The 15,672-nt window shown below is 39.0% G+C and overlaps 1 protein-coding gene across 9 annotated transcripts in view; it reads right to left on the reverse strand.

Moving 5' to 3' along the window:
• DOCK3 (dedicator of cytokinesis 3) overlaps positions 1 to 15,672 on the reverse strand; it is a 205,349-nt gene that overhangs the window by 68,689 nt on the left and 120,988 nt on the right. For all 9 annotated transcript variants that reach the window (XM_062610197.1, XM_062610194.1, XM_062610199.1 and 6 more), the window contains exons 14-15: positions 13,437 to 13,562; positions 3,610 to 3,734 (exon numbers count right to left, since the gene is read on the reverse strand). In XM_062610197.1, coding sequence (XP_062466181.1) covers positions 3,610 to 3,734; positions 13,437 to 13,562 — 251 coding nt within the window. The remainder of the gene's footprint in view (positions 1 to 3,609; positions 3,735 to 13,436; positions 13,563 to 15,672) is intronic.

Below are 15,672 nucleotides of genomic sequence, written 5' to 3' on the forward strand. Positions count from 1 at the left end.
AAAGACTTTCATGCACAAAGGCGTAATTGTGGATTGTGCTGCTGGTCAGGCAAAGTTTAGAGATTTTATTCTAGTATCAGATGAATATTTTGTGGCAATTTCACAGCTGTATGGTATAACTCAGCATGCTCTATCCCATTTGGCAGTCGCTACTAAGGAAAGGCATACATCAGGAACAGCAAAAGATATTTCAACCAAGAGCAGCGCTGCTTTGGGTCAGTGATTGAACTTCCAGTGTTCTGCACATACTATTGTAAAGTTGGAGTTTTTTATTAACTTCTCTACTCTATCACCTACTGAAAGTTACCAAATTAATGTCATCATTACACAAAGAAAACAGAAGAAATAAAATAGCTACACTTGACTGTGAAAACAACCTCGGGTCACGCAAGTGATCATGTGGGGGTCAGGGAATCCAAAGAAAGCAATTCCCTTCAGTTCTGCACCAAGCCCTACCCAACACAAACCTCATTCTTAACATTTAAATTAAAAAGCTGTTAGACTCATCTTGTTGCACTCTTCAGTATTTTCTTTTAAATTATGCCGAATGACTGAGATGAAAGCCCAGTTCTATCAGTCTCTTCACAGCTGCTTCATCTAGGAATGGTTACATTCTGCCTTTGGGTAAACCAGCTCCTTCCTCTCAGAACACTGCTCTAAGGTGTACACACTGAAGATTACATGAACTAGATGGTTGCAGTGAAAAACAAGCCACCTAGGATGTAAAACTAAATTCTTAACACAAAAGATAAACCAGTATCCATTTGGGATACTAAAATAAGCCTGACTAACAGAGCTGTGCAAAGTTTTAGACAAACGGATACCCAGACTTCCCAAAGCCCACTGCACAGGTGGGATGGTCAGAATTGAGGGGGCTTTTCACCTGAAGCATGGCAAGATCCTAAGCATAAATTTTGCCTATATTTTACAACCAAAATTTGCATTCTGAAATTGAGACAAATCGGAAATCTGTAGTTTAAGGAACTGAATCCTTACCATTTTCAGAGCATTTCTATAGACTTACAGCAACCATATACATACACTTAACAGGGTCAACTGTCTTCTACAAGGGTGTTACCAGCGAATGGCAAGATAACCCACTAAGTTAGAAGCAATCCCAGATGGCTGCTTCATGCGCTTTAACTTTTGTAGATGAATTTGCAGATTTTTTTTAAATCATGTGGAAACTATGGCAGCAATGAAAAAAGAAGACACATGATTAGTTTTCAAACTCGGGTCTAGGTGGCCAATTCTCTCTCTTATGTGCATGTCAAAAGGAGAGTCACCAGCAGGTTGAAGGAGGTGATCCTGCCCCTCTGCTCTGCTCTTGTGAGACCTCACCTGGAGCATTGTGTGCAGTTCTGGTGTCCTCAACATAAAAAGGACATGGAACTGTTGGAACAAGTCCAGAGGAGGCCACGAGGATGATCAGGGGCTGGAGCACCTCCTGTATGAAGACAGGGTGAGGAAGTTGGGGCTGTTCAGCCTGGAGAAGAGAAGGCTGCATGGAGACCTCATAGCAGCCTTCCAGTATCTGAAGGGGGCCTATAGGGATGCTGGGGAGGGACTCTTCATTAGGGACTGTAGTGATAGGACAAGGGGTAACGGGTTAAAACTTAAACAGGGGAAGTTTAGATTGGATATAAGGAGGAAATTCTTTCCTGTGAGGGTGGTGAGGCACTGGAATGGGTTGCCCAGGGAGGTTGTGAATGCTCCATCCCTGGCAGTGTTCAAGACCGGGTTGGATGAGGCCTTGGGTGATATGGTTTACTGTGAGGTGACCCTGCCCATGGCAGGGGGGGTGGAACTTGATGATCTTAAGGTCCTTTCCAACCCTAACTATTCTATGATTCTATGCAGCACTTCTGAACTATGCCTCTACAGTCAGTTCAACTGACAGTATTACATGTTGTTTTCCTAGTTCCAATCTGCAGTTAAGAAAGAACAAAAACATACCTAAGCAGTGAGGAGTGCTAATTAAAGGGAAGGAGAGTTCAACTTCTAGTGTCCTTGATGCCCCTTTTACTTATTTTTGAGAAGATATAATAGCTTACACTATCATATAAGTATTTCCTATGTAGAAAACTTCTAATGCCTGCATGTTTGAAACACAATGGATCTTTGGCATCATCGGATGTCATGAACCAAAGATCTCCCTGACGTAAATGAAGTATCTTTGTTACTTTAACTACAACTGTACAGAGGAGCAGTAACATAAAAACTGGTACAGATTTTAACTATGTGGTTTTTGCTTAAAAAAAAACAAAACCAAAAAATCCATCTATGCAAAGTCTCTCTTTTATGACAAACATTCACCGTTCTTTTTTTCTGCTTGGATTGACTGCCTTCCACTAGTCTTTTTACCACGTTTGTTCCACTATCCCCTGGTAAAGCCCTGAAGTACTGTTACAGGAAAAGGTAAGAAAAAGATAACTTAGTAACTGTGTATGACCATTCCAACCAAAACCACAGAAGACTGATGATGTCTAGAAATTATACGGCTTTTATACTTAATCATTAGTCACAATTCCAGTAAAATTCTCTACCTTTATGTACATTAGTGGTTGAAGATGATGATATTGCAGTTTGGAGGGAAAAGACCTATACTGGTCTTTGGCAGACTGCTGTGAAACAAAGCCATGATTAAAAGTCTGCCACTCAGTTTGAAAGGCATGCCTAATGCAATTCAACAGAAAAGCACTGTGATCTTCCTGCAACAGCTATGAGCGCAAACCGTTTCCTTACAAGAGATATACTTCACTTTCAATGGAAACACAAATAATTATAGTAATAAAGGAAAACATATCCTTTCAACTAAAAAAGCCAACACAACAAAACCCAAACCCAACAAACCAGACTGTGGCAGTGAGTTTGGTACACAAGCACTGTGGTGTTCAGGCTCTTCTAAGGTAGTGGCTCTGAAGGCCATAAAATGGCAGTGGAGGTAAAAAAAAAAGGGGGAGGCGGGGGGTGTGAGTTATTTTATTTCTGATAGATGTTTATATCGGAATACTTTCCATTTACTTCTCTGTCCTCACACCTTCTCCCCCCCAAGCTGACTTGCCTACCTTCTACTCTTTAGGAATACTAAAAGAATGGAGGAAGAAAGAAAAACATTAACCATCACCATCCACAGCTGGAATGGAACCAACCCAGGGTGTAAATCAAGACCTTGGCAATACAGCTACTCAAATTTATTTCCCAAAACTAACTCCAACAACTCGGATTTAAAAGTCTCTCTTGTAATCGCAGTCCACCATGTTGTACAGAACACATTATATAATTTTAGCTATTTGTCAGATACTCTTCAGTTATTTCTGATCAGTTACCCTGATTTTTCTTTTTCTATAGCCACCAACATCACATCTGAAATTACGTAAGCTTTTCAGTTTATGAATATTTTCTCCAAGTCCTCTATTGCCGTAAAGGGGAACTGCTCCAGATGCTTTCAGATTTCTAACTGACCACTTCATCATAATACATGGTTCAAAAAATAAGATCTAGTTTTATCTTAGTGCTTCCCTTGCAGCAGGGACAAGGAAACAAGAACATGTCCATACAGCAAGCAGACGGCACCTGAAGCTCAAAGAGGGAATAATAAGCGCTTACCTTCAAGATTTCCCCATCAGCATAGAGCACATACATGGTCACTTCAATGTTCTTCTGCACACTTTTCCCACCTCTTTCAAAGTCTCCCTTCTCTAACGTCAGGTATAAGTCATTGCGTATATCACCTACAGTAAAAGAGTGGAGTCACACATGTCAATTCAACACAGAACACTGTGCCTGTGTGCAATATATCTGCATTGTGCAAATCGTTTTCTGTGTTCTGCAAGACCATGGCTGATGCTCAAATCATTCCAAGCAGCAAGTTAATTGTTAATAGAGATGAACATTTTAATATCAATGCATAAAATCAGACCATTGTTAGTAATGCCTTTATTAAATGTGAACTCAGAATCAATACTTGCTTTTATTGTGTAAGTGGGAAGGGAGAAAACCTTCTACTACTTTGCCTAGTTAGCCGATTTGGAAGCATCAGGCGAAGCCTGACAAAACATTCTTCCTATTTCCAATATATTTTAAGAAAAATAAGTGTTCTAGTGATGATGAGCAGAAAATTATGTTCAGTTAGCCCTTTAGGATTTTCTGTATTTTCATAATATCTTTTTATCATAACACCAAAATAAAAGCAGTCTTTTTGGGAACCTGGTTTAATTCTGTTCAGAAGGGTTTTGAAGGAACCATAAATTATTTTTTTTGCTAGATTCCTGGCTAGCCTCTGGTATCCATATGCATGGATGTAAGAAAGCGGGCAGTATGGATACTTGCCAATTTCTCATTTTCAAGAGCTTTCAGAGCAAATGACTATATTCAGAAATAGAAATGCTATCATCCCTCTCAGCATCTTGTTATCCTGAATTTCACAGTTCTAGCTCAACTGGTTTGGGGTTTTTTTAAGAATCTGGTTTGTGAAACTCTGCTGTTGAAACTAATGCAGCCAGCCCTAAATCATGCACTAAAAGGATAGCAGGTAGCACCTATTCTTCTGTAAGATTTAGTTGCTGTCACCATTTCATGATGGTTCGCACTTAGCACTTGCTCTTATTTACTTGTCAGAAAGGCAAACAGACTAAAGGGCAATATATAAAACTACAAAAAAAATGAAATTAAAAAAAATAAACCCTTTCAGGGCAATATTTTGTTAAGCAGTCTCAAGAGACTAAATAATGAAGTAATGGAATGGTTATCCAGCAAAGCAGAGACTCCTTGAGTGTCTGATTTCTTCCACTTGGAGAAACTGATGCAGTTAAATCTGTTTATTAATCAGAAGCACAATGAAATAGGCAGCATTTGCTTTCAGGCAGTGTGGGATATCCTTTTGTGTCTGGCAAAGCAGCACTTTAAATTCTTCCTGAAGTCTATAACCCCCCAGAATTTGTTCCTTAAGCTACTGTAGGGACAAACAATAGAAGCTTTCAGTCCTGTCTTTATTTTCATTTTTATTTCTGGAGGAAAGTACAACTTTTTAAGCATGGAAAATACAGCCCTGCAGCTGACACTCAGTGCTTTTTGCTAGGAACTCTCTATGAATGGGCATCTGTATGCAAAATGTCCTCCTTTTTCCATCAACCTCTCTCTCACTGTGGATTCACACAGAGTTGACTACTTGAAACACCTCACAGTTAGAGGTCTGAAAATGCTGTGGTTCATTAACAGGAAAAAGATGACAGCAAGAGCCTGGTGAAAGGCCTCAAATACTTGATCTGGTTTTTCTTATCAAAGAATAGTCATCAAAAGCCATACTCCGCGGTCTACAACAACAGAGAAACTGATCTTGCTGTTCACAGTCAAGCTAAGCTATCTGTATGTTGACTACAGAAGCATCAAGGAAATACAAATTTCATCCCAAAAGATAGGTTACATAGGGACTTTCATTTTGAAAATCCTGCTTAACAGACTCCATCCTTTTTCCTTAGCAGTTTGCATAAGGAAAAAGTTTCCATTTGTATGCTCTGAATCTTAATAGAAATTAATTGTACTCATTATAATTAGCATTTTGGAGCTTCCTTATTTATGACCTGTTTTCTGAAAGACAGTTTGGCTACGCAAAGTCCAATGTCAGATAGCAAATAATTTTCCAGCCTAAATTAAAGGCAGCATCTGGTTATAAATAGCATCTTATCTTCCATTAAGTTTAACAGGAGGTCTATTACTGCGCTAATTAAAAATATGCCTTTGGGGTGGGGGGTAAAGGACCTAAAAAACAGTGGATTTACATCAAAATGAAGAAAATAAGAAGGGAAAAAGTATTTTAGTGAACTATAATGGTGCATCTTCTCTTGTAAAAGTACTGTCTTGCAAGTCTTAAAAAAATAGAAAAGATCTGGCCAAGATAAAAAGCATTTGGCTACCAGTTATGGAGCCTATCAGTTTCTTTGAAGTGGAGTTCCAGCTACAAACTCAAACACTTCTGTTTAGTTAGCAAAAATAACCTTACAACAAAGATGTCTCTTTCTGCCATCATTAATGACATCACTTGCTGAGTCTGCTCAAGCCACCCTTTTCCTCCAGTTGCTACTGGTTTTGAGGGGTTTGAGCTCAGCTGCACTAATGGGCTGCACAGAAACTAGAGCACATGCTTGACCAGAGAGAGCAGTTTAGTAACAGATTTATTTTGAGGATGCAATTGGCAGCCTGCACACCACCACACGAGTGCACAGACAGCGCAGTGCTGCCTGGATGCGACTGAACAAAAAGCGTGGTCAGTAGGATCGAGAAGTGATCCCTGGCAGCTCTAACACGGAATGACAGCTACATCTCAAGTCAAAAATCTTGGCAGACAGAGCTTTTCCCATGTTTGATTCCATCGTGAAAAGATGATAAATAAAGAACTTGTTTAACAAAGCAGACTATTCATGTCCTCTCTCCGGCAAACCATCATACAAACACAAGTGGCTCTGTGTGGCAGAACTGCATTCTGAGAGCAAACCAGCGTGGTTCACCAACCTGCATCCCACAGGCCTCACAGCTTCACAAAGAGCAGTGCTGACCACAAAACTGGGTTAGCTGTGGCCTCCTAGCACTAGCATAGGAATACAAAAGTGCTACAAGGCCAGTGGGCCAGAAGTGTTTATAGACTAAAACCTGCGGATGGTAGCTTAAGCTGATGTCTCTTTGTGTTAGATGGCTGACAAGGATGAACTGAAAACCTAATGAGCTTTGAGAATGGTATCTGGTTTAAAGCCCATCTCTACAATTGTTTTCAATTTAAAAACAAACAAACTGCTTTTTAGAATAAAATATGTGCAGTTTTACATAGGCAGTTGCTGAGAGTCACTCTTTATGAAATACCCTGGACACCAGTATTTTTCACAATCATATAAAATATTTATTTTCTGATGTGTTATGTGGCTCTTCCTTTACTCTCCCTTCACCTGCATGGGGTTTTGGGTCTGTTTCTTTGGTTTAATCTATTTACAAAGCCTTATGTCAAATGCACAAGGGTTTAAATTATAAAGAATAAATTACAGCTTTGGGGGTTCACTTACACTGAAATGAAATCCTCTCCCAAATCACTTGAAACTATTTTAACAGCAAAAAGGAAAAAAAGGAGCAGTGGAAAAGGCCACAGGAGCCAAATATCGATTTTGTGTTTACAAAATAAAGAAATGTACTGGAAGACTTCCAAATGGTTATTGATTACCTTCAAGACTTAATAACATTAGGTAGTCCAACGGCCAATAGCTGCCTAGTATCTATTAGAATAGGTAGGAGATTTATCCTGATAAGATACATAGGTTTTCCACTAGAAAACTAACCCATAACTTGAGCTGCAAAGCGGTAGCAATTTATAGACACCATCTGCATTTAATCTAAGACTTTTTACTCAGGGATCCTGCAAGATTCTGTACACTGAGGACAGAAATTGTCCCCGTTTTATACAGATGGATACTGTGTCAAAAAAAAGCTACATAATTCATAGAACCTCCAACAGGAGAAAGCCAAACAGATCCTTGACTTCCTGATTCTAGCGAATTTGTTTCCTAAGAAGTCAGTGTTCTGTGACTTTGTGAACCTGTAAAGGACACATATACCTGTAAGCTGGGGAAAAGTGGCAGCTCACAACACTGAGGATATACAGGTCTAGTTTCAAGTAACTTAATAACTATACTTATCCAGGAAATTCTAATTGTTCTTTCTTTAATACTGAGGCTTTAGTCTAAGCAGCCAAGTATATTAAAAAGCTATCTATAAAAATTAGTATTTATGTCTATATTTGTTGAATTGTTGAGATGATCTTCATCAATTGTGGCCCAACACTATGACACACTATCTACTTGCCTCTCTAACATGGCTGGGTTTAACATATTTTTGAAAATACTGGCATTTTATAGAATAATACCAGTAGCCTCCAGAGCATCAATGGGCAAGGAGGACACTCGGAGTATATTCCACAATGGCTGAAGATAAAACAAGCCCATATATTTATGCTCTGTACATAAATGAACACCCCCCCAGCTAATCAGCATCACCCCACTGACTTAAATGAAGTTAGAGCAGTTGAAACAACCAGGGGTTTGACTCTAGGAGACTCAGTCCAGCAAGTAAGGTCTTGGAAACAAAGTGGAAAGTGCAGAATTACTGGTATTCATGTATAGTGTTACAATGTGCTTTAGCTGTATCTGTTCTAGTTCTTTACAATGGCAACTGCTCTTCTTCCTGGCCAAAAGTATATCAAACCAGTTTCTCTTCTGATGGACAGCTCTTCTCCGTGGTAGCTTTGGAGGCTGTTGCACAGGAGCAGGGTGCCAGCAACTGGATTCTGCTCTCAAACATCACACTACACCCTGCTCTTAGTTGTAACTTTCTCCAAATAAAACCCACACAACTACTCCCGAGATGCAGTAATTTCAACACAGACAAGGTTAACAGAGTGATGTCCACAACCGCACTGTGATCACCACGTTATTTTTACAAACCAGACTAAAGGAAAAACTGACAAAGTGTGACACATGGGATGGGTCTCAAATGCTCTTGGCCTTCTTGCTGGCTGGCCACCATGGACTTCTTCTCAGTCATTTCTCAAATGATGAAGAGTGCCAGCCTCATGCTGCACGATTCTCCCTTAACAGTGAAGATGCCTTTGACACTAGTGTAAATTCTCTGTACTGACCACTGTACTACTACTTGCCTGTTAAGAAGCCTGGTGTGATCTGACAGCCTCTGGGAATCACATTAGATCCACTTCAGCAGCTTATTTCTCTGACCCTTCACCAGTCACTAATTATTTTTAGGCCTATATTCTGGAAATAGCTGTAGTATGCAACTATTAACACGTAAGTAATATTACAACAGCAAGGGGAAACAGCTTTTACCTACTGCCTCTATGGCAATTAACTCCCCCCCATATTATTTAAGCTTAACTCTAGCTTTCAGTGAACAGAACACTCAATTGTTTGTAGGAAAAGGAACAAATGACACTTGGATCACTTGCTATCCATTGTTTGTGTATAGAGAAGAAGTCACACAATGCTCTTTTAAATTCAATTATTTCCCTGAAAACGCCTTCCTTTCAGTAGTATAAAGTTGATTTTTACTATATTTTTTTTTATCTCCTTCAGCTCTGCAAGTTTATTTATGATAAAAATATTTTTTACTCTTGTAAATGCTTTTGGGGAATAATTATTACATAATTATGTCTTAAGTCTCACTGACTCTCTTGCCATAAATATTCTGAGAACAGCTGATGGATTTTGCTGTATCCATTTCTTAACGTATTTTTTTTGCCATGCCTTTGTACTCACAGATGCTGAGATGTTTCTCACCTTTGCATTTGTCTGCATTTACAAGGATTCCACTGTCACAGCTACTAAATTTGTCTGGAACACTGTGGTATGGAGAGAGACTGGTAAGATGAATCTATGCCTCTCTGTTACCAAAGCTTCCCTATGATGTCATGATTTGCTATATTTACCAGTCCCCAACATTACATGAGAGATATGAAAATGGGAAAAAGCAAGCAATAAGCAGACATTACACAAAAAAGCAGACACTTACACCCAACTATCTTCATCTCTGCATCAGAAAGAAAGAGGAGGGAACAAAGGGAAAGGAAAGGGAGAGAAGCCAGGAAATTAAGACAAGGAGAGAGAAAAAAAAGAGAAACAAACATCACTCACAAGTAGAAGATGAAGCATGCACTTTTCATCAGAGGATCAAAGTAAAAGACAGAATACTTATCAGCACATGGGGAAGGGAAGGGATGTCCTTTGGGGAACTGACAAACGCCATGCCTATGCAATAGATTTCTGATCAGCAAGTTCTGTATACAAATAAAGTTGCAATCCAAAAGGCAAGCAGCACATGCCTCATTGCTTTTATCTCTGGGGAAAGGTAAAATTGTCAGGGTCAGATGGACGGTCTTAAACCCAGTAGCAATTTAGTAAAAAAAAACCCAAACCCACAAATGAACAAAACCCCTCCACACCTCCTCAGGAGGCTGGTTTGACTGAATCCCTCTGCTCGGGACAAAAAAGAATTCAATGCTTTATGATGACCTTATCAGATCACAACACAGTAGGAAACAAAGAACATTTTATCTTTAGAACTGAAGACAGGCATGGTGATTTTGTAGAACATTAACCTTGTTCTGCATAACCATGCCAAATATAAGCACATAAAGACCAGTTCCACCTTCTTTCTTAGTAACGACCACTACCACTTCTGTTGCTCATACCTGAGTGAGGGCAAAAGAGGGCTCAATACAGGAACTGATGTCACAGTTTAGAAAACAAAACGTATAGGAAAACTGGGGGATAAGACAGCTATGTGATTTTAATGGCTCTGTGCATTTGAAAAGATTTCCTATTAAAAAAGAAAATGAACATGTTAAAACCTATGACCAAGAAGATTAATTTGAAATGTTAGAGCTATGTATTTTTTAAAAATAGATTTCCTGGTTCAGGAGCAAGATCACTGCATATTTTAACAATAGGAGGTGACGTAGCCTTGATTAACTTATTCAAAAAACGTTTCAAAAATCATACTGCCTTGAAAAATCTGCATCCACTTGCAAAATACAAGTCATGAACTTTCTGTGCTCCTTCTGGAAGAGGAAACCCTATCTTTAACGAGAAAGAAGCAGTTCTGAAGCAAAGCAAGGAAAAGGTAGTTTGACAAAGACATTTAAAGCAGCAGACGTGGTTGAGAACTGCTAACGTGCATGACAGAGTTGTTTTCTCATTTGTTTGGTGGGTTTTTTTGCTCTCCCTTCCCCCGTGAAATATTTTCTAACTTCAGACAATACCAGTAAATCTAAGAAAGAATGACTGATTCTGGCTGCCACCAACAAGCAGAAAGTAAACTGACAAGCATTCCTTGTTCGTACAGCCTGGCTCATCGACCTGCAAGATAACTTACCCTACCCAAATGTTCCAGCCTGGACATCAGGTAAACTCAAACCCCAGTCTCATCTGTCGTTTTAAAAGCAAACAACAGGCAAGTATCTGCTGTTGTTTGAATTTTTTTAAGAAATGGGATAAAAATTTGTTCACTGCATCATTACATTTTATTTTAATCTCCTAATTTTTCCAGAGATTTCATTATCCCAGAGAATACCCAGGATAATGAAAATTCTTGTTCAGAGCACCACCCATGGCTACCTCTCCTCACACAGTATCTCTACCCTGGCAATGTTATAATTTATCTTTACACTGAAAGCCTATTCACACTTCCATGGCTGCCTTTCTTTTCTTACCTATGTTTAAAGACATTCACAAACTGCCTTTATCCACAAATGTCAGCCTTTTTTTTTCTGCCCCAAATACAAACACCTAAAGCTTTGCCTCTAAACTCTATACATGCAGACCTCGTGTAGCTCCCTCTGAATTGAGAAGTTCTGGGTGTCCAGCACCTCTAGAGAGGCAATGAGCGTTTAAGAGCAGAGTGGTTGTCCTTTCACATATTTATTTGTATCAATCAGTATTTTAAGCAGATCTATATGTATATGAGCCCAATTCCAAATAGATTATAATCTACAAATCTCTATGATTTCTCCAAGAAAGAATTGTGGTTCTCATAAACATGACATTAGCAAGCAGCTATGGTCCTTTGAAGAATACCAGTGGAAAAACAGAGGGGATGGCCAGAGCTGGGAAGATCACTGCTGTACCTGTACAGTGAGCATTACAACAGGAGTGCTATACACACACGCAGGAATCTGGTTTTGATTTACTTAAATGTCTAATGCTGATTATCACAAAGATCATAATAATATACTTAAGATTTGGTGGACATCTTTTGCACTGAGGCAGCACTTTTGCTAGAGTTCTTAAATAGAGAAAGACACTTTGGAAATTTCAATTAGGTGCAATGAGTATTTAAAGCTTAGGGTGAGAACATTTGCACATGAAAGCTGCTGACCTGCTTGTTCAAGCCCTGGACCAAAGCACTGCCTAAACCAGCGGAACTGCAGGGAAGACAGCTCACTATGCCAGCTTGCAAAAAGAAGCTAGGGCCCAGAAAAAAAACCCCAAACCATTAGGAGGAATGCTGAGACCATAAAGCTGTTCCTTAAGCTTGCTAAAATTCAGTGGTCTGAAGCACCTGAGAAACACCTCTATACAAGTGGAGGACAAGGAAATTCTTGCAGGCAAATCAATTCACAGGTAAGTAAACGTTACTCTTTAAGTTGACTTTTCTAGCTGTGATCTCAATTACAGCAGATCAGCTTGCAGCAGTTGTGCCTGCATATCAACAGACAATATTTAAACTTTTATTTGATTGCTTAGGGTTAAGACTTGAACTGCTATAAGGTCACTGGAAAGTAAAACTTATAACTGGCTCTAAAGCCAACATTGTGTTGCTCTATTACTATTATTTTCAAGTTTGTTAGTAAATAAAACACATACTGTTCTAAATGCTTTTACTTTAGTTTCCAGAACTTCTTCACACCTACTCCATATTCTTACTGTGCTTTTTGAAGAGCTTCCCTAATGAGGTTGCAACAACTACTTTTGACACTGATGTGTCATTGCAGTCTTCTGAGTAATAAAATGAGGTACTTTTCCCATTATGCTTTCATAACATTTCCCATGTCTGCAAAGTCATCCTTGGTCTTAGTTTATAATGCATAGCAATAATGCACTATTTCAAATGCTATACATGCAATAAAGTTAGTAAGCCTATTTCTTATTACACTGTGAAAATCAAGACTGTATAATGCCAGGTTTTATACTGACTGACTGCATGACTGGCTAGGTTCTGGTTTCCTCCCTAAGTGAACTCTTGGCTATGCTGGGGCTGGTTCAACTTGTGCCAGAACAAGAAGCATCTCAAGCTGCTGCTCCAGAAGTAAGGAGCAAACAAAGTACAGCAATGCTTCAGCCAAGGCAGCTGTTGCACAGACTAGGTGCTCCGTTAGGCCTGCTGGGAAATCCCACCAGATTTGTAGCCTCACCTATCATCAGCCATTACAAAAGCATCATACTAACTCCAAAAATCAAGGTGGCAAAGTAGAAACTCTTTTTCCAGGCTTTGGATTACTGGGAAGAAATTTCATGCATTTTAAAAGATAAAAATCTAATTTAAAATTTAATTTAATGGATACAAAATCATTTTTATAGACAAAAATCTATATGCTCAGCATACATGACAGACATCTAACTGGTGAGGGAGGGAGTAGCAATAGCAAATCAATCTTTCTAGATCACCTTCTATACATGTGAACTTAACACCTTCTATTACTATAATACTTGTTGATTAAAATGTTCCAGCATGCCTCCCTGAACCTGGAACTGGCATTTACTGATAAATAAGGCCACTCTTCTATTATTAACCTTCTTCACGTAAAGCACCCATTCCAGTGGAGCCTGTCTAGGAGAGTATGAGAAAAAAAATTACCAACAGTTTAAGATTAGAATTGTTAAGTTTACCTGGCATGATAACATCAGGAAATCCCAGCTTCCTGGTAACAGAAACACCTCTGTTAAAAATCATGGGGTTTTCCCTTCGAATCTGCTCCATGTCACCACGAAGAAGCTGAAGAGATATTATAAGTCCTGGGAAAAAAACCCAAAGATGTTCATTATTTCAGACCTAAAGGTGACATGTCTGTATATACAAGGCATGCAGGTAAAAATAATGCTTTGCTCCACAGTTAATTTGATACAAATATATAAAACCAGAGTTCTTTTCTCTCTTGGAGTAATTTAAAACTGAAATGAAAGAAACAAAACTGCTTTAAGGCACCAGTTGAGAGCATAACATTATATTAAAACCAGAATACTTAATTTTGCAGGCATGTCAGAAGTTACAGTGAAGTAATTAGCATTATTTCTATTCCTCACATACAGCAGGTTACAACACAGGTATGAACAACGCTATCTCTGTCTGAACTACCACATCACACAACACTAGAGTCCTTCTTCATACTGCAAAAAAGTATAATACCTGTTTCACTTGTTTCTTTACTTCATACAGGAATGTTGATTTTAATGGAATTCCCTTCGTTACCTCAACATATTTCAAGAGTACCAACTGGTCACACTGAGTTTATCAACCAGCTCTTTCAATGCAACCTTTTAGTGTATCAACTATATATAGCTTGACTAGGAGAAATTACATGGTAAATCTCAGTCCAATTGCTTTCCCTTGTTGCTTTTAATTTATAGCACACTACCCCCTTAAAAGGAGTATAGTATATTGGTAAAGTTACAAAGCTAAGAATTATGATAGCAGAAAATGCCAGAATGAAGCTTAACAAGCTTAGCCTCATTTGCTGAGCATACATTACCAGCTTCACATACCAATGAGAATTTTGCTCACATAGTAATTTTCCACAATCTTTATCTCCTTCAATGAATGATAGTTAGTCAATAGTTCTTTCTGCCCTCTCTGTTCACCAACTGGAACAGCACATACTGAAACAAACAGTGCCTTGTATACATAATCTTGCAAGAGCCACCTAAAGTTCTGCCATTTCCTAAACTTAAGATATGGGCTTTGCAAAAAATATTTAATCACCATTTTGTTAGGCTAGTTACATGGCGAATGGAACCAGTAACATCATGAACCTCCCATCCAATTTCTGCTCTCTTCCCTTGGAATAATATTCAGGCCTGTTGTTTAGCTTCAGCCAAATTTGCCAAGTCAACAGATACCTAGATAACATGGATTGTACAAGTTTTATGAATACTGGGAGTTGGAATGAAAAAAAGAGCATAAAGCTTTAAAGCAAAGGAAAAGAGAGGCCAACCAGCCAGCTGGACAATCAGCATGTATGTACTCAAAGGCTGCCAAAACATGGACTTGCAACTGTCCAGCTAAGTAGGCAGAAGAACACTGCAAAGCACTGCAGGGAAAACAGAGGCTTTGTAACCATGGAAAAAGTTCAAACTCACTGAGTATCACCCAGGCGTGTACATCTGTGTGTGAATGTGTACAGAAGATTTAACAGAACATGAGATAAATTCTTTAGAAATCAGTCTTATTTTTGCCACTTACAGGAGAAACTTGTTCGGTTTTGATCCTCTTTTGCTATCAAAACCAAATAAATAAAAATAATTTTTAAAAATCCCAGCAGAAAGGAGTGGAGCAAATTTGGAAGTTCAGACCTCCCCACTCCCAGCACCCACAGTGCTTAACAAACAGCACTAGAATCAATCTATTACTTACAAAAATCAGTCACTAGAGGAAATACGCAATGCGATTTTCCAACACAGTATTATATACGTTACTTACATCATACCCTCTCACATATTCCACCCCAAATAACTTCCCTAAGAGGTTTTGTAAATGTACTCTCCAGTCCTCCTTCCTACCCAGCCTATCCTTTTGGGTTTTTTCTATTTCTTGTAGCAGGTCTGAGAGCTGCCTTTTTTTACAAGACCTGGGAAGCTGGGAGAGAAACAACCCATGAGCTTTTCTTCAGGGAAAAATCGCACTTGTGAACTGAGCAGTTCCTCCATGGAAGAGCAGGTTCTCAGAAACCCAAACTGTACTACTTAGGCTTAAATCATGTCAGCCTGCAATAGTGCCCCTCCCACAGGACCTCTATCAAGTTCCAACCTCCTGCCCCAGAGATGTACTAGATCTTAACGAAACGGCTGAAATAATTATTTTTAAAAGCCAAAGGCAAGAGTAAAAAGCTATCTATTTGCCCTTCTTTCT

Source organism: Pezoporus occidentalis, unplaced genomic scaffold (assembly GCF_034315485.1).
Source record: "Pezoporus occidentalis ecotype Australia unplaced genomic scaffold, CSIRO_AGI_Poc_V1 ctg145, whole genome shotgun sequence".
Lineage (NCBI taxonomy): Eukaryota > Metazoa > Chordata > Aves > Psittaciformes > Psittacidae > Pezoporus > Pezoporus occidentalis.